We start from the raw sequence: 15,490 nt of genomic DNA, 5'->3' as shown, positions 1-15,490 counted from the left end.
AATCCACGCTACGACTTTGCCTCTTTGACAAAGTTGTACTCTTCTGATTCATAACTGATTACATTTACACTCCGAGCCTGACGTCTTAAATATTGAGTCGCATTACTTTTGAAAAAAAAATGGGATAGAATAGTTAAAAATAATTTTCACCGAAAACACCGAAAACGATTTATAGAAGAAAACTAAATAGCTACGTATTTGTCGACTCAGAATGGGATTATGTAGTAGACGTTGATAGAAATTTTTTAAAACATTTAGTTTTGAAAACAGCTTTATGATTTTGTTCAGCGGCGCAGACAAAATTTTTGATAATACACGACCGTACGAGACAGTATGGCTTAAGTCTAAATTTGTTTTGAAATTCCGCGGAACTCCATTACATTTCTTTATAAGCTAGTTTTTCTAGCGAAATTTTTGTAATTTTACGAAACGAAACGAAATCAAGAAATCATATTTCGGCATGCTCAAATTCTGCGATATTCCGCGGATTTTCGTTTCGAACCACCTGAAACGAAATTTTTCGAAATACCGCATATCCATATACATAAAAATGAATTTCTGTCTGTCTGAACCTTATAGATAGATAGATTCAGTTATTTCCGTCAATTCACATTTATTTGCGTTCACTTGAATGCATTGCAGCAGCCTTTGAAAAAAAAAAATCGATTTTGAAATTTTTTCTTCCAGGGACCCTTGGGAAAAATGGGGAAAAAAATTGTTTTTCAATATCTCCGGAACGCAATGGCCAATTGGGCCAATTTTCAATAGGATTTATTTAAAATGAGGAAGGATTTCGCGTCGAATGCAACTTGTTGCAAGCAAATCGGATAAGGCTAAGTACAAAAAGGTGTGTCTCACTTTTTTTTTGTACACACAGACACACATATATACAATACATACATATACACATACAGACATAATCTCAATTCGTCGAGCCGAGTCGATTGGTTTTTAACACTATGGGTCTCCGAGCTTTCTATTAAAAGTTCGGTTTTGGAGTAATCCTATAGCCTTTACGTACACTTAGTATACGCGAAAAGCAAAAAGGTCTGAGGGTAACGAAAAGACTCAGGGCTACATATGTATTAAAATTTTTAAAATGTAGAATTTTCATGCTATATAATATGAAACATATGTGTGAGTATAGATAAGAAACGAAGATGTCCGTAACTATAGAGAAATCTATTGGAAAATAATTGTATGTACATACCTAGGGTAAACGAATAAAGTTAGAAAAATAATAACACTCTGTGAGGAAATTTGGCATGTTGTCATAAATATTATGAACCCTTCGGATCTTTTGATAAGCTCACTTAACTAAGGTATCCTAACAGTCGCAACAGTGAGTTGACATTCCGTCGTGGTCGTCGTCGATGTAAATAATGTATCCACATTTCGTTTCTAATCGAAATAACTTCCCCAAACTTCAACATACAGGGGAAATGACGGCTTTGGTAGGTTTTGTTCTATTATTGTCAGGCGGTTTTTGTTGACCAAATTTTATGAAATTTGGCCGCAATACTCTTTGATATGCAAATGATGTTTAGGCCAAATTAGGGCATAATTAGTTGGGTTGGGGACAAAAGGTCGAAAGACAAAAGGTCGAAGGGACAAATGGTCGAAAAGGACAAAAGGTCGAAAGGACAAAAGGTCGAAAAGGACAGAACGTCGAACGGGACGAAAGGTCGAAAGAAACTAAAGATCAGTAAGATCAAAAGGTCGAAAGGGACAAAAGGTCGAAATATACAAGAAACTGAAACGGAGAGTGTCAATCTAGCACCAGAGTTGCCCTACACACTTAGATTATTTTACAGTATACGGTAATTTTTACCGAATTCTCAACAGCTGAACGTTCGGTAATCAGTTCGGTAAACGAATTCAGTACCGAACGTACGGTAATCGTTTAGGATTACTGAACTGTCAAAAACTACCGAACTGTTCGGTAAATTCACCCAGAATATTTACCGTAGGATTTGTACTTCCTATTTATGCCATAATTTAAATATTATTTTATCGATTGTAATATTAGTAATAGTAATTAGATTTCAATATCAGAACGGTGTAAAACATATTTTATTTCATGTCAACATAAATATTCTCTAGTTATGAGAATATGGGCGAGGTAAAGCGGCTTTTGTCAAGTACAACGTAACGTGATTTATATAAAAATATGTAGTTCAAACGTGGAAAAGATAGTATTGCCAGGTATTGCTGCGATACCAGCTTTCCATATCAGGATTTTGAATGGACTCCAGTTACTGAAATTATTAAAATAAATAACGGCGTTAGAACTGCAGCCCTTGTATAACAACGCAATCGATGCGAATCATAAAATACATACCTTAGTGTTACAGATTAAACTTTTCCGGAACATTGTGTATCTACAGAAGCAAAGAATAAAACAAAAATTAGTTACTTATGTTTATTGTAAAATAATATGGCTTACCTTTTTTGGAAAAAGATTGTGGAATCGTGTAACTTTTTCTTTTCATGTTGTAACCGTTGGTTTCAATTATAGTTTGTTGGCTCCTCCACAAACATCCTCGTCACTTATCACGCCTGCCAGGGAGATCCCAATACCCACACCCTATAAAAAAAAGAATAAAACTGACAGCCTCACTGGCGGTTGAATCATTAGCTGTCTAATGCAGAGCAAATCGCTATACGCTAATACCACTCGTTACCTTTCCCTTAGGATAATTTATTTACAGCGGTTTGAGAAAGAACGCAACCTATTTCTCGTATGTAACGTCAGCTGTCAGGTCCCTGCGCGGAAGGGCAGCCAACCTTTTAAATCTGGGTTGCCAAACTTCGTAAAGTGTCCAACTTTGGAATAATCTCCACGAAGCCAAATTGATAAAACTAATTGCAGCAAGACATTGGGCCTCTTTCCGTTCTAGTCTATTCAGCTAATAGTAGTGCGCGTCGTGTATCTCAGACAGCAGTGTTAAAGTTAAAAAATTAACAATACGTAAGGTGTATAATAGTGTTATGTGTTTTCTCTTTAGATTCTATAAAATACTGAAAAGTTAAGCCTAATAGTACGGAAAGTTTAAATTAGTACGGTTGTTCGTAGAAAGTACGGTTAGTTTCAAAACCAACAAGAAAAAGTGATTATTAGTGCTAACATCGGTTTCTTTGTTCTATAGCTTCACAATAGACCCATAAAAAAACGGGAATTGTAAAGAACAAATAGAACAGTATAAAGAAAAGGTAACTACTTGTAAGAAAAGTTGAACTGTTAGGGGTGGCATGAAGAGAGAGATGACAATTAATAGGTGTACTAATTCCGGCATTAGGTCCAGATCTGGGCCTTTTCTTTCCGTTTTTCCTTCGGTTTGAAATCCCGGAGGTATTCTTCTCTGTATCCACAGTTTCCTGGACCAGCCAAGCCGTAAAGAGAGTGAGCAAACACCGTGCGGTAGTGGAACCTACCCCCCCTCCGATACCCATCACCCGGCGGCGCCCATTTTGGGAAATAAACGTCTTCAGGACCAAGTCGCCACCTACCAGGTCCCCGGCGGCCATTTTGACGACTAAAATCAACCAATTAAGGGATCGGACACACCACGTTTTGCTCCTCGAGTCTGGATACCGGGCTGGTACCAGTGAAAGCCTTCTCGACGGTGAACCATCGTCACAAACTGGATTTTGGTTCGAATCGGACTTGCTAGAGGCTCCAGGAACCTCCGAACAACCCTGGCCCAGCGATCGTACACCCAGCTACGCCCTTTGTACCGATTTGGAATCGGTGACTGGATACAAATCACCAGCCTGCCCCCACCACAAGCAAGCCTTCATCTGCAACGCCATCGACCATTCCACGCTGTCGTCCACCGAACCCAGGCTTTCGCCGGCAACGCCGTCGGCCTATCCACGCCGCCAACCGCTGCAGCCAAGCTCTCGCCGGCAACGCCGTCGGCCTATCCACGCCGCCAGCCACAGCAATCAAGCTTTCGCCATCAACCGCCGCAATCAAACCCTCGCCAGCATCGCTATCGACCAAACCTCGTCGTCAACCGTCGCGACCAAGCCCTCGCCGGCAATGCAATCGGGCCATCCTCGCCGTCAGCCGCCGCCATTAAGGACTTGCCGGTAAGCAAAGCCATCGACCTCTCCTTGTCGTCGAGCACCGAGGTCAAGCATTCGCCAGCAACGTCAGCCTGTCAGCACTCGCCGAAGATCACCACCCCGCATGCATGCCACCGTCCACCAAGCTAGCCAACGAACACCACCACCCAGAAAGCGCAAGTACACCTATTCCAATGTATGTCTCTCTCTCTAGGGCCCAGTAGAGGCCAAATAAATATAAGTATGTAAAATGTAAATTACGGTGGTCAGTTTCTTTTAGAAAGACACCATAATAGCCCTTATACACCTTTTTGCTATTTTGCTCGCTCTTCCGTGCCCAAAAGGGGGCAATCAAGCCTCGATCTTTTAGTCTGCTGGATAAGAGTGAATTCTATCTTGCTTTTCAAAACTTTTGCTTCTGGAATTTGGTCGGTTTTCTCTCCTCGTTCAGAACTGATAGCTGTCGAGTCGATTCCAGCTCCTGCTAAAGGTGAGTTGCCTAGGAAGGTTGTGTAACGGGGTTATTAAAGTAAACGACCGAAAGCTCAGCAGAATTTCCCCACCCACTGCATCCCGATTGAGCAGCTGAGAGCTACAATGTATGGAACAGAACGGATACCGAATGTAATGTCAAAACTATACTATTTACTATTTTACAGTATTTCGGTAAACCAAATGATCGATTACAATTTTCTTCGGTATTCGATTACCGACTTCGGTAGTTGGGTTGATTTACAGTATGTTCTGTAATTTTTTTGACAGCTTTCGTCGGAAAATATTCCAAATTACGGTGCGTTCGGTAAAAGATTTACTGAACAACTTTGAAATCCTAACTTTTACCGCAATATTGTAAAAAATACGTTGTTACCGAATGAATTCGGTGGAAAAATTACCGAACAACGAAATAAAATCTGAGTGTGTACACATTAAAATAAATCCCAGATTTCGGTGAAATTTCACCAAAATCTCAACAGCAGAACTGTTCGGTGAATAATTTTACAGATTTTCGGTGGTTTTGACAGTTGAACAAAGGAAACAGAAAACCTAGAAATTCATCTATTGTTTGCACTCATTGAATGATTTTTTTTAATTGCTAAAAATAGTTAAAAATAAAAGAGCAATTTTTTACCAACTGTATAGGACAACCACAGATAACAGATATTTAAGCTAGAAGAAACTTTATTGAAAATCCTGTGTAAACTTTTGAATTGATATACGTTGGCCCACTACTGCCATCTACTCAACTGATTGCGGAAGTACATATGGACGCAGCTAATTTCCAACCGTCGAACACAGCCAGTGCCTTTGACAGCTGCATTTCGGCTGCGTTTTCCATAGCTAGATCCTCGCTCCATCTCCAATCGATTGCCAAACACGGTCTGGTCCCTATTTGAAATGCATTTGAATAAACGATTGTGTATGTTTACACACGTATCGGATGCCAGCCTCAATATCTGTTATCTATGGGACAACTCTGTCTCGGGCAATACAAGTTTTATTCATTTCCTAAATCAACAATCTTTTTTATCTCTAACAGATCTATCTAGATATTCATAATATTGCTTCATAGTAATTACTCCTTCTTTGAAAATTGCTCATTTTTCAACTTTGAATGATGTGATGAGTGTGTTATTTCTGCGTGAAGTTACATGCATTTCATAAATTCTTTTGGAATCAACTTGTTCTTGATCGACCCTTTGACTTTTCGACCTTTTTCTTTTTAACCTTTTGTCTTTTTAACCTTTTGTCTTTCGTCTTTTCGACCTTTTGTCTTTTGATCTTTTGTCATAGATTCTAATTATTTCTTTATCACACATTTCAATGAGTACACAGTTGCGGGAATTGTGAAACTGTATACTTTTTACATCTGTATACTGGAGTGATTCTCCAAAAATTGCTGCATCTTTTTCACGTCGAGACGAATTGAGAGCACATTGAAGTCGAGTACTAATGTGTTTTCTCGTACACTGTCCATTTTCTGTGCAACGCGATTGTAATCAAGGATCGAATTGAATATGTCTGACGTTTACCGTTGTAGGCTCTCAACAGCTTTGCTAACCTTCATAGACCTTCGTGGACTATCACCGTCTCTCGTGTATCTTCGTATGCCTTCGCAGACTTTTCTGAGCCCTCGCGAGCCTTGCTGATCTTAGTAGACCTTCATAAACTTCCACGGATCTTCGCGGACCTTTTTCGGCCTTCGACAACATTGTCAGACTTTTGCTATATTTCGCATATGTTTGCGTTTTTTTTGCAAAACTTTTGGATCTTCACGAATCTACGCGAGTATTGGTTACATTTTCTTCGAAAGGTCAGCAATCTTGCTCATCCAACAGCAAACGGATGATAATAATGTTAGTCGTGAAATACGAAGGCGCATCATCTGTGGAAGTAGGGCCTACTACGGGCTCCAGAAGAAACTGTGGTCAGAAAAAATTCACACCCGCATCAAATGTGTCATGTACAAAATGCTCATAAGACCAATGTCCTCTACGAACCTCTACGGAGTGCTCATGACCAGGGCTGACCAGGGCTGACAGTAGCGACGAGTTGTCTTCATTGCTACTCTACACATCGTCAATGACGCGCACGACGTTAGCTTTCATCGTGTAACCAAATCGTCCTGACGACATCGAAGAACGAAGACATCATACCGTTATTCTTCAAGCGGCAGCTGCCATGCGAAGATTTTTACTAATTATTTGTAATAATGAATTTGAAGCAACGTATGAAAGCGTTATGAATGTTATCGATACATTTATGTTACCAAATTTCCTAATATTTGTTTATATGAGACGCTATTATGTTTTTAACCAGTCCGTCTATAATGACGTGCAATCAATGGTGTAAAGAAGACAAAATTTTTTTCGCTTTCTTCATACGACGAGAATGATCATTGTCAGCCCTGCTCATGACCATCTTTGGCGGTGTGCAAGAAGACGGTGTGTGGCGGCGAAGAATGAACCACGGGCTCGTGCAGCTCTACGGCGAAACCAGTATCCAGAAGGTAGCTAACGCCAGAAGGGTACGATTGGCAGGGCAAGTTGCTAGAATGCCGAACACCAAACCTGTCAATATGGTGTTTGCTTCGAATCCGGCAGCTACAAGTAGGCGTGGTTCGCAGCAAACGAGGTGGACTGACCAGGTACAGAACGACTTGGTGAGCGTGGGGCGCATCCGAGGATGGAGAGGTGCGGCCTCGAACCGTGTATTGAGGCGTCAAATTGTTGATTCAGTGTTATCTGTTTAGATGTAAGCTATATAAATGAACAGTAAAAAATGTTTTGATTGTAGAGCCTTGCGGCAATATATTGACATAGTTTGTACGTTGCTTGTAATAAATGTGAAAATTCGCAGAAAATGAGTATTTTTTTGAACTTCCATACAAATTGAATGAAATGAAAAAATCACAACCATTTTTCTCAAAACTAAGTTTTTTCCACTTACACCCCTTTGCGTTTGACCCCCTCAAATGTGAATTTAAATACTACTGCACTGCCGCTAACCGCAAGTCGAGCACATCTGTATATGGGGCTCCATATACAGATGTGCTCGACTTGCGGTTAGCGGCAGTGCAGAGGGCCCTATGGCTGGTGTCGTCGATAAAAGTTGGTTCATCTCATCATCTGATCTCCCAACAAAACAGCAACTGTTGATCCTACAACTACAACAGCTAATAAATAGGGGAACGGTTCGGCACTTCATCTCATAGCTCCCATTTCCATCCCATCAAAAACAAAGCAATGAAAAGGAATTTGATTTGTTTTTTTTTGTTGTGATTTTTTTCAGCAGTAGGCACGCATGTTAGCAAAAAGAAGCGACAATATTGGTGCTGTATTTCTCTGTCTGCGATGAGATGAATATATGTTAAGTGAGATGGAAAATGGAACAGTTCCCCCATATGATATTATTGAAATATTATTTAAATCATCATCATCATCATCATCAGGGGGCAGCAGGGACTTTGTCCAAGGGCTTGACGATCCCTCCCCAGGCCATCTGCGAGTTGTGGCGCCTGCCTAGGATGTGGTAGGGTTTGACAGTGGGCCCTGTTAAACCTCTATAAAAAGCTGCATGTATCCGCAAGTAGGCTCCGCCAAAGCGACCGTGTGCCGCTCAAAGCGCACAAGCCCAAGTCCTGGTGTTAGGTGGGACGCTAAACAGCCCTGACACGACGGCCCTCCGACGAAACAGGAGGTTTGCGCAGGCCCAATAAGCCGCCTGGAAAACCAATAATTACGAACTATTGAGATAATGCGACTCGATATAATCGGCAAAGACCTAGGCGACGAATAAAGGAACACGATTGGAGGCTTGGAACATGGAACTGCAAGTCGCTAGGTTTCGCAGGTTGCGACAGGATGATCTACGATGAATTACATCCCCGCAACTTCGACGTCGTGGCGCTGCAGGAGATTTGCTGGACAGGACAGAAGGTGTGGAAAAGCGGGCATCGGGCGGCTACCTTCTACCAAAGCTGTGGCACCACCAACGAGCTGGGAACCGGCTTCATAGTGCTGGGAAAGATGCGCCAACGCGTGATTGGGTGGCAGCCAATCAACGCAAGGATGTGCAAGCTGAGGATTAAAGGCCGTTTCTTCAACTATAGCATCATCAACGTGCACTGCCCACACGAAGGGAGACCCGACGACGAGAAAGAAGCGTTCTACGCACAGCTGGAGCAGACATACGATGGATGCCCACTGCGGGACGTCAAAATCGTCATCGGTGACATGAACGCGCAGGTAGGAAGGGAGGAAATGTATAGACCGGTCATCGGACTGGATAGTCTGCACACCGTATCGAATGACAACGGCCAACGATGCATAAACTTCGCAGCCTCCCGCGGAATGGTAGTCCGAAGCACCTTCTTTCCCCGCAAAAATATCCACAAGGCCACATGGAGATCACCTAACCAAGAAACGGAAAACCAAATCGACCACGTTCTAATCGACGGTAAATTCTTCTCCGACATCACGAACGTCCGCACTTACCGCAGTGCGAATATTGAATCCGACCACTACCTCGTTGCAGTTTGCCTGCGCTCAAAACTCTCGACGGTGTACAACACGCGTCGAAGTCGGACGCCGCGGCTTAATATTGGGCGGCTACAAGACGGTAGACTAGCTCAAGAATACGCGCAGCAGCTGGAAGTGGCACTCCCAACGGAAGAGCAGCTAGGCGCAGCGTCTCTTGAAGATGGCTGGAGAGATATTCGATCCGCCATTGGTAGCACCGCAACCGCTGCACTTGGCACGGTGCCCCCGGATCGGAGAAACGACTGGTATGACGGCGAATGTGAGCAGTTAGTAGAAGAGAAGAATGCAGCATGGGCGAGATTGCTGCAACACCGCACGAGAGCGAATGAGGCACGATATAAACAGGCGCGGAACAGACAAAACTCGATTTTCCGGAGGAAAAAGCGTCAGCAGGAAGATCGAGACCGTGAAGAGACGGAGCAACTGTACCGCACTAATAACACACGAAAGTTCTATGAGAAGTTGAACCGTTCACGTAAGGGCCACGTGCCACAGCCCGATATGTGTAAGGACATAAACGGGAACCTTCTTACGAACGAGCGTGAGGTGATCCAAAGGTGGCAGCAGCACTACGAAGAGCACCTGAATGGCGATGTGGCAGACGAAGATGGCGGTATGGTGATGGACCTAGGGGAACGCGCGCAGGACATAATTCTACCGGCCCCGGATCTCCAGGAAATCCAGGAGGAGATTGGTCGGCTGAAGAACAACAAAGCCCCTGGGGTTGACCAATTACCAGGAGAGCTATTTAAACACGGTGGTGAGGCACTGGCTAGAGCGCTGCACTGGGTCATTACCAAGATTTGGGAGGAGGAAGTTTTGCCGCAGGAGTGGATGGAAGGTGTCGTGTGTCCCATCTACAAAAGGGCGATAAGCTGGATTGTAGCAACTACCGCGCAATCACATTGCTGAACGCCGCCTACAAGGTACTCTCCCAAATTTTATGCCGTCGACTAGCACCAATTGCAAGGGAGTTCGTGGGGCAGTACCAGGCGGGTTTTATGGGCGAACGCTCCACCACGGACCAGGTGTTCGCCATTCGCCAAGTACTGCAGAAATACCGCGAATACAACGTGCCCATCATCTATTCATCGACTTCAAAGCCGCATATGATACAATCGATCGGGACCAGCTATGGCAGCTAATGCACGAAAACGGATTTCCGGATAAACTGACACGGTTGATCAAAGCGACGATGGATCGGGTGATGTGCGTAGTTCGAGTTTCAGGGGCATTCTCGAGTCCCTTCGAAACCCGCAGAGGGTTACGGCAAGGTGATGGTCTTTCGTGTCTGCTATTCAACATCGCTTTGGAAGGGGTAATACGAAGAGCAGGGATTAACACGAGTGGCACAATTTTCAATAAGTCCGTCCAGCTATTTGGCTTCGCCGACGACATAGATATTATGGCACGTAACTTTGAGAAGATGGAGGAAGCCTACATCAGACTGAAGAGGGAAGCCAAGCGGATTGGACTAGTCATCAACACGTCGAAGACGAAGTACATGATAGGAAGAGGTTCAAGAGAAGACAATGTGAGCCACCCACCGCGAGTTGGCATCGGTGGTGATGAAATCGAGGTGGTAGAAGAATTTGTGTACTTGGGCTCACTGGTGACTGCCGAAAATGATACCAGCAGAGAAATTCAGAGGCGTATAGTGGCTGGAAATCGTGCATACTTTGGACTCCGCAAGACGCTTCGATCGAATAGAGTTCGCCGCCGTACCAAACTGACCATCTACAAAACGCTCATTAGACCGGTAGTCCTCTACGGACACGAGACCTGGACGATGCTCGTGGAGGACCAACGCGCACTCGGAGTTTTCGAAAGGAAAGTGCTGCGTACCATCTATGGTGGGGTGCAGATGGCGGACGGTACATGGAGGAGGCGAATGAACCACGAGTTGCATCAGCTGTTGGGAGAACCATCCATCGTTCACACCGCGAAAATCGGACGACTGCGGTGGGCCGGGCACGTAGCCAGAATGTCGGACAATAACCCGGTGAAAATGGTTCTCGACAACGATCCGACGGGCACAAGAAAGCGAGGTGCGCAGCGGGCAAGGTGGATCGATCAGGTGGAAGATGACTTGCGGACCCTCCGTAGACTGCGTGGCTGGCGACGTGTTGCCATGGACCGAGCCGAATGGAGAAGACTCTTACATACCGCACAGGCCACTTCGGCCTTAGTCTGAATAAATAAATAATAATCATCATCATCAATTAACCTTAATTTAATATAAATTATTAAAAAATATCTTGGAATATAGAAGTTCAAATTTCAAAATTACACATTGGTAGTGTCTAACTATTCGATGGATTTATAAAGTGTGGAATTTTTTAGATGATTCAGTCCTACGTTCAAGTTAAAAGTGATAAAAAAGGAAACCCCACTGGCTTGCGGTATGTATGTGCTTTTCCTACATCATGAGCTTTCTAAGATACATCTAGAGATTATGGCGATAGGAAATTCTATGAATTTGGCATGGAGTTTTGTGGGCAAAGTTCCCTAGAGTATGCGGTAGTCACGAGAAATGTTTTTAAATGTTGCATCAGATTAAAAGCAGAAATGTTCCGGTACTTCAGCAATATTAAAAACATTCAACTGATGTGCTATGAAAAGAACGATCACAATAAATTGAAAAATATCATAACAAACAAGTTAATGCGTGTCGAGCAATTATATTATACCTTCTTTTTAATGAGATCTAATTGTTCCCTTTGTTAATAAGCTGCTCAAATCTTGATTGTACAATCAACATTGTAATTGCTTAATCATCGCATGGCTATCGTGTAAGCATATTTTAAGGGACTATCCCACACTGTGAAGATACTTCACCTAGTTTTCATCATCTGTATATGATTATTTCTTCAAATTTGCGATAATTGAGTGCAGGAGTAACAGCAACAAACAACTCTTGTACGCTTAACTATTGAGCTCGTGCTAAAGCAAGTGGCTAAAATGTTGTCAAACACAAAATGGATGCAGAAAACTTTCAGAACTATATAATAAATACATTTAAGGGGAAAATGAATTGATGAAATTCCTATCTCAACGTAATTTAATCGAATTTTGAAATAAGTTTTGCATTTGGATACTATCTTTATACTGTACTTTTTCAAACTACATCTGTCGTGTTGAATACTGTTTCAGAATATCTATAAAAAAGATAACCTTGATTACGTTATCTTCCTTTAAGTTAAATTAGAAAATATGTAGAATTATAAAATTTCGCCGAATAGCAAGTACCTGGTGCTAAAAGATGTTCAATGTTCGATAAGCTGTCAACAACCGCAACTTCGCGTCGCCGGCCGGCTTCATTAAGTGGTTAAAGGGCTCGCGATCATTTAGCAATCATGTTCATTCATAAATAATGCGAATATTTTCCCAGCGAGTAATGCAGTATTTACCGGTAGGTTCGCTTGTGGAGTAACACAGGTGTGGAACAAGCACACGTTTGTAAGAATAGTACTCGGGCGAGATCAGGCAGAATGTAAGTTTTTGAAGACCTGACGTTCTACTTAGCTGACTCACTCTCGATCACCGACTAATACAAACAATCTGTAGCCGGACCTTTTCTAGCGATCAGTGCAATAGACTATAAAAGTATCATTGGCGAAGTTCAAGGGCTCAGTTTGTTACATTAATTGATGCGTTCGAGATGCACAAAATTCGTTACAATTTGGTTGAAGACGACTTTTCACTGGACGAAGTGATCCAGTCGGTCGCTACCCGTGGTCCGCAGGACAACCCTGTGCATATCCTGAATCTGGATAACATCGTGGCGAAACATCAGAATTGGTGTAAGCAACTTCCACGTATTGAGCCATTCTACGCCGTCAAGTGCAACGATGACCCGGCCATCATTAGGACTCTGATCGCTCTCGGTGCAGGGTTCGATTGTGCTTCTAAGAAGGAAATTGAAAAGGTTCTCAAATTGGGCGCGGATTCCAACAAGATTATTTATGCTCACACGGCGAAATCATTAGATTCGATCACTTACGCGAAGTCTTGTGGTATCAACTTGATGACCTTTGATGGAGAGATCGAGTTGGACAAGATCAAAAAGTTGCATCCGGAGGCGTCCTTAGTGTTGAGGATACGTTACGACTCCCCCAACGCTATGATATCTCTGGGAAAGAAATTTGGCTGCGATCCTGAGCATGAAGCTCCTTACTTATTGAAGTATGCTAAGTCCCTTGGGTTAAACGTAATTGGTGTCAGTTTTCACGTTGGATCAGGAAATAAGGATCCTGATTGCTTTTATGGAGCTATTAAAACAACCCGATCGATTTTCAGTGTTGCAACTGAACTTGAGTTCGATCTCAGTATTCTGGATATTGGAGGTGGTTTGCCGGGTGATCACGATCAACCGATCGACGCTTTCGCAACGGCGATCAACCTGGCGCTGCATCGCTATTTTCCGATCAAATCCGGTGTGCGTGTGATTGCGGAGCCAGGAACGTATTATGTCGCATCTGCAGTAAATCTTGTGGTAAACGTTCAATCGAAAAGAATCATTCGATCCAGACAACAGGACAACATTTCCGAAATAATGTACTATCTGAACGATGGTATGTTTGGATCGTTTGATCGGCTGAGTCCTCGTCGTTATCCTCCGACCGTGTTCCCCGGAAACTCTCAACTGGTACGCAACAGAAACAAATTTCAGACCACGCTCTGGGGGCCCACTTGTGACTCCACCGATTTGATCGCTACTGGATGGATGATGGAGGAGCTTCAGATTGGAGATTGTCTTGTGTTTGACAATATGGGAGCTTATGGGTCGGTGTTGGCAACCAATTTCAATGGGTTTGCTAAGCCTAAGATATTGGTCTACATCAGTCGATCTTCGTGGGATCAGTTGAAGCTCGAAAAAAATGCCCGGAAATTGAAGCGGCGTAATCACTAATCGAAACTGAATGGAAAATCCCTACATGTTGAAGTGTGTGTAACTATGAAACGAGATATGATCTCGACGCGATAATTAGAACTGAATGGTCGATCGTGAGAATTATACCGCTGATATAATTGCTTGATTGCATGATTTAGTTCATTGATAAGTGCATATATGAATGGATTTTTGAAATGTGATGTATTATTAGCAATCGAGAAAAAGATGATGTACTTAAAAATGTATTTTACACTGTTGTAAACTTTACGTTAATTTAATAAATTAATTAGAACAACTGCATACATATTGGTTTATTTTATTTGTTAGTGGTTATAATTTCTCTCGTCATTCAAATTCAATACATTCCTAGTCAAAAATGGAGAATTGGATGGACAAAAATCACCAACAATGAAAGACATATAGATTTCCTAACATTTTTTATCGAAACCTTTTTTTTAATTGTTGATTGTTTTATATGCCTGTAAAGTTTTTGCCTTTCTCGTATACTAAGTATACGTAAAGGCTATATGATCGCTCCAAAAACAAACTTTTTATAGAAGGCCCGGAGACCCATAGTGTTATATACCGATCGACTCAGCTCGACGAATTGAGGTGATGTCTGTGTGTATGTGTGTGTGTGTGTGTGTGTGTGTGTGTGTGTGTGTGTGTGTGTGTGTGTGTGTGTGTGTGTGTGTGTGTGTGCACCAACCCAAAAAAAATTGTCACTCATTTTTTAGGTACTTATCCTTAACCGATTTACTCGCAACAAGTTGCATTCGACGCAGGATACTCTACCATTGTTTCCTATTGAAAATTGGTCAGATCGGACTATGGGATCGGAAGTTATGGCCAAAATACCCCTCTTTTATAGAAAAATTGATTAAAAAATGTCACTCATTTTTCAGGCATTTATCCTTAACCGATTTGCTCGCAACAAGTTGTATTCGACGCAGAATCCTGTCCCTATTGAAAATTGGCCAGATCGGACTATGGGATCGGAAGTTAAGGCCAAAATACTTTTTTTACGGAATAATCGCGTGAAAAAGTGTCACTCATTTTTCGGGCACTTATCCTTAACAGATTTACTCGCAACAAGTTGCATTCGACGCAGAAAAGTTTCTCATTGTTTCCTATTGAAAATTGGCCAGACCGGACTATGGGATCGAAAGTTATGGCCAAAATACTTTTTGCCTTTCTCGTATTCTGCCGCTAACCGCAAGTCGAGCACATCTGAACTTTTGGCATTTTTGAGTAATTATCATATTTCACTTTATTTTCACATGTACTATCCTTTAGTCTATTCTATTCGAGAAGTTTGTTCTAGAAAAGTGGAAAAAAATACCAAGTCAAATTGTCCCATATGGAAAAGTAATCACAAGTCAGTCACATCGAGTCACTTCGTAGAATGGCATACAAATTGATCATAGTTGTTCAATACATGTGCTCAGAATACCTCTCAAATACAAAAACAAGTCATTTCGAAAGA

At 42.4% G+C, this 15,490-nt stretch overlaps 1 protein-coding gene across 1 annotated transcript; it reads left to right on the top strand.

Annotated features, from left to right (window-relative positions):
• Nucleotides 1–12,765: 12,765 nt before the first annotated feature.
• Nucleotides 12,766–14,295, top strand: LOC134224169 (ornithine decarboxylase-like). The gene has a single exon (XM_062703456.1). It carries the CDS (start codon nt 12,772–12,774, stop codon nt 14,020–14,022), a length of 1,251 nt encoding a protein of 416 aa, XP_062559440.1. The 5' UTR covers nt 12,766–12,771; the 3' UTR covers nt 14,023–14,295.
• Nucleotides 14,296–15,490: the final 1,195 nt, after the last annotated feature.

Source organism: Armigeres subalbatus, chromosome 3 (genome assembly GCF_024139115.2).
Source record: "Armigeres subalbatus isolate Guangzhou_Male chromosome 3, GZ_Asu_2, whole genome shotgun sequence".
NCBI lineage: Eukaryota > Metazoa > Arthropoda > Insecta > Diptera > Culicidae > Armigeres > Armigeres subalbatus.
The sequence above is the reverse complement of the archived record's forward strand: the minus strand, read 5'-3'. Positions and strand labels throughout refer to the sequence as shown.

Bases quoted from the DNA above. Each gene is read 5' to 3' on its own strand.
- LOC134224169 (XM_062703456.1), top strand. From the start codon at position 12,772: ATGCACAAAATTCGTTACAATTTGGTTGAAGACGACTTTTCACTGGAC.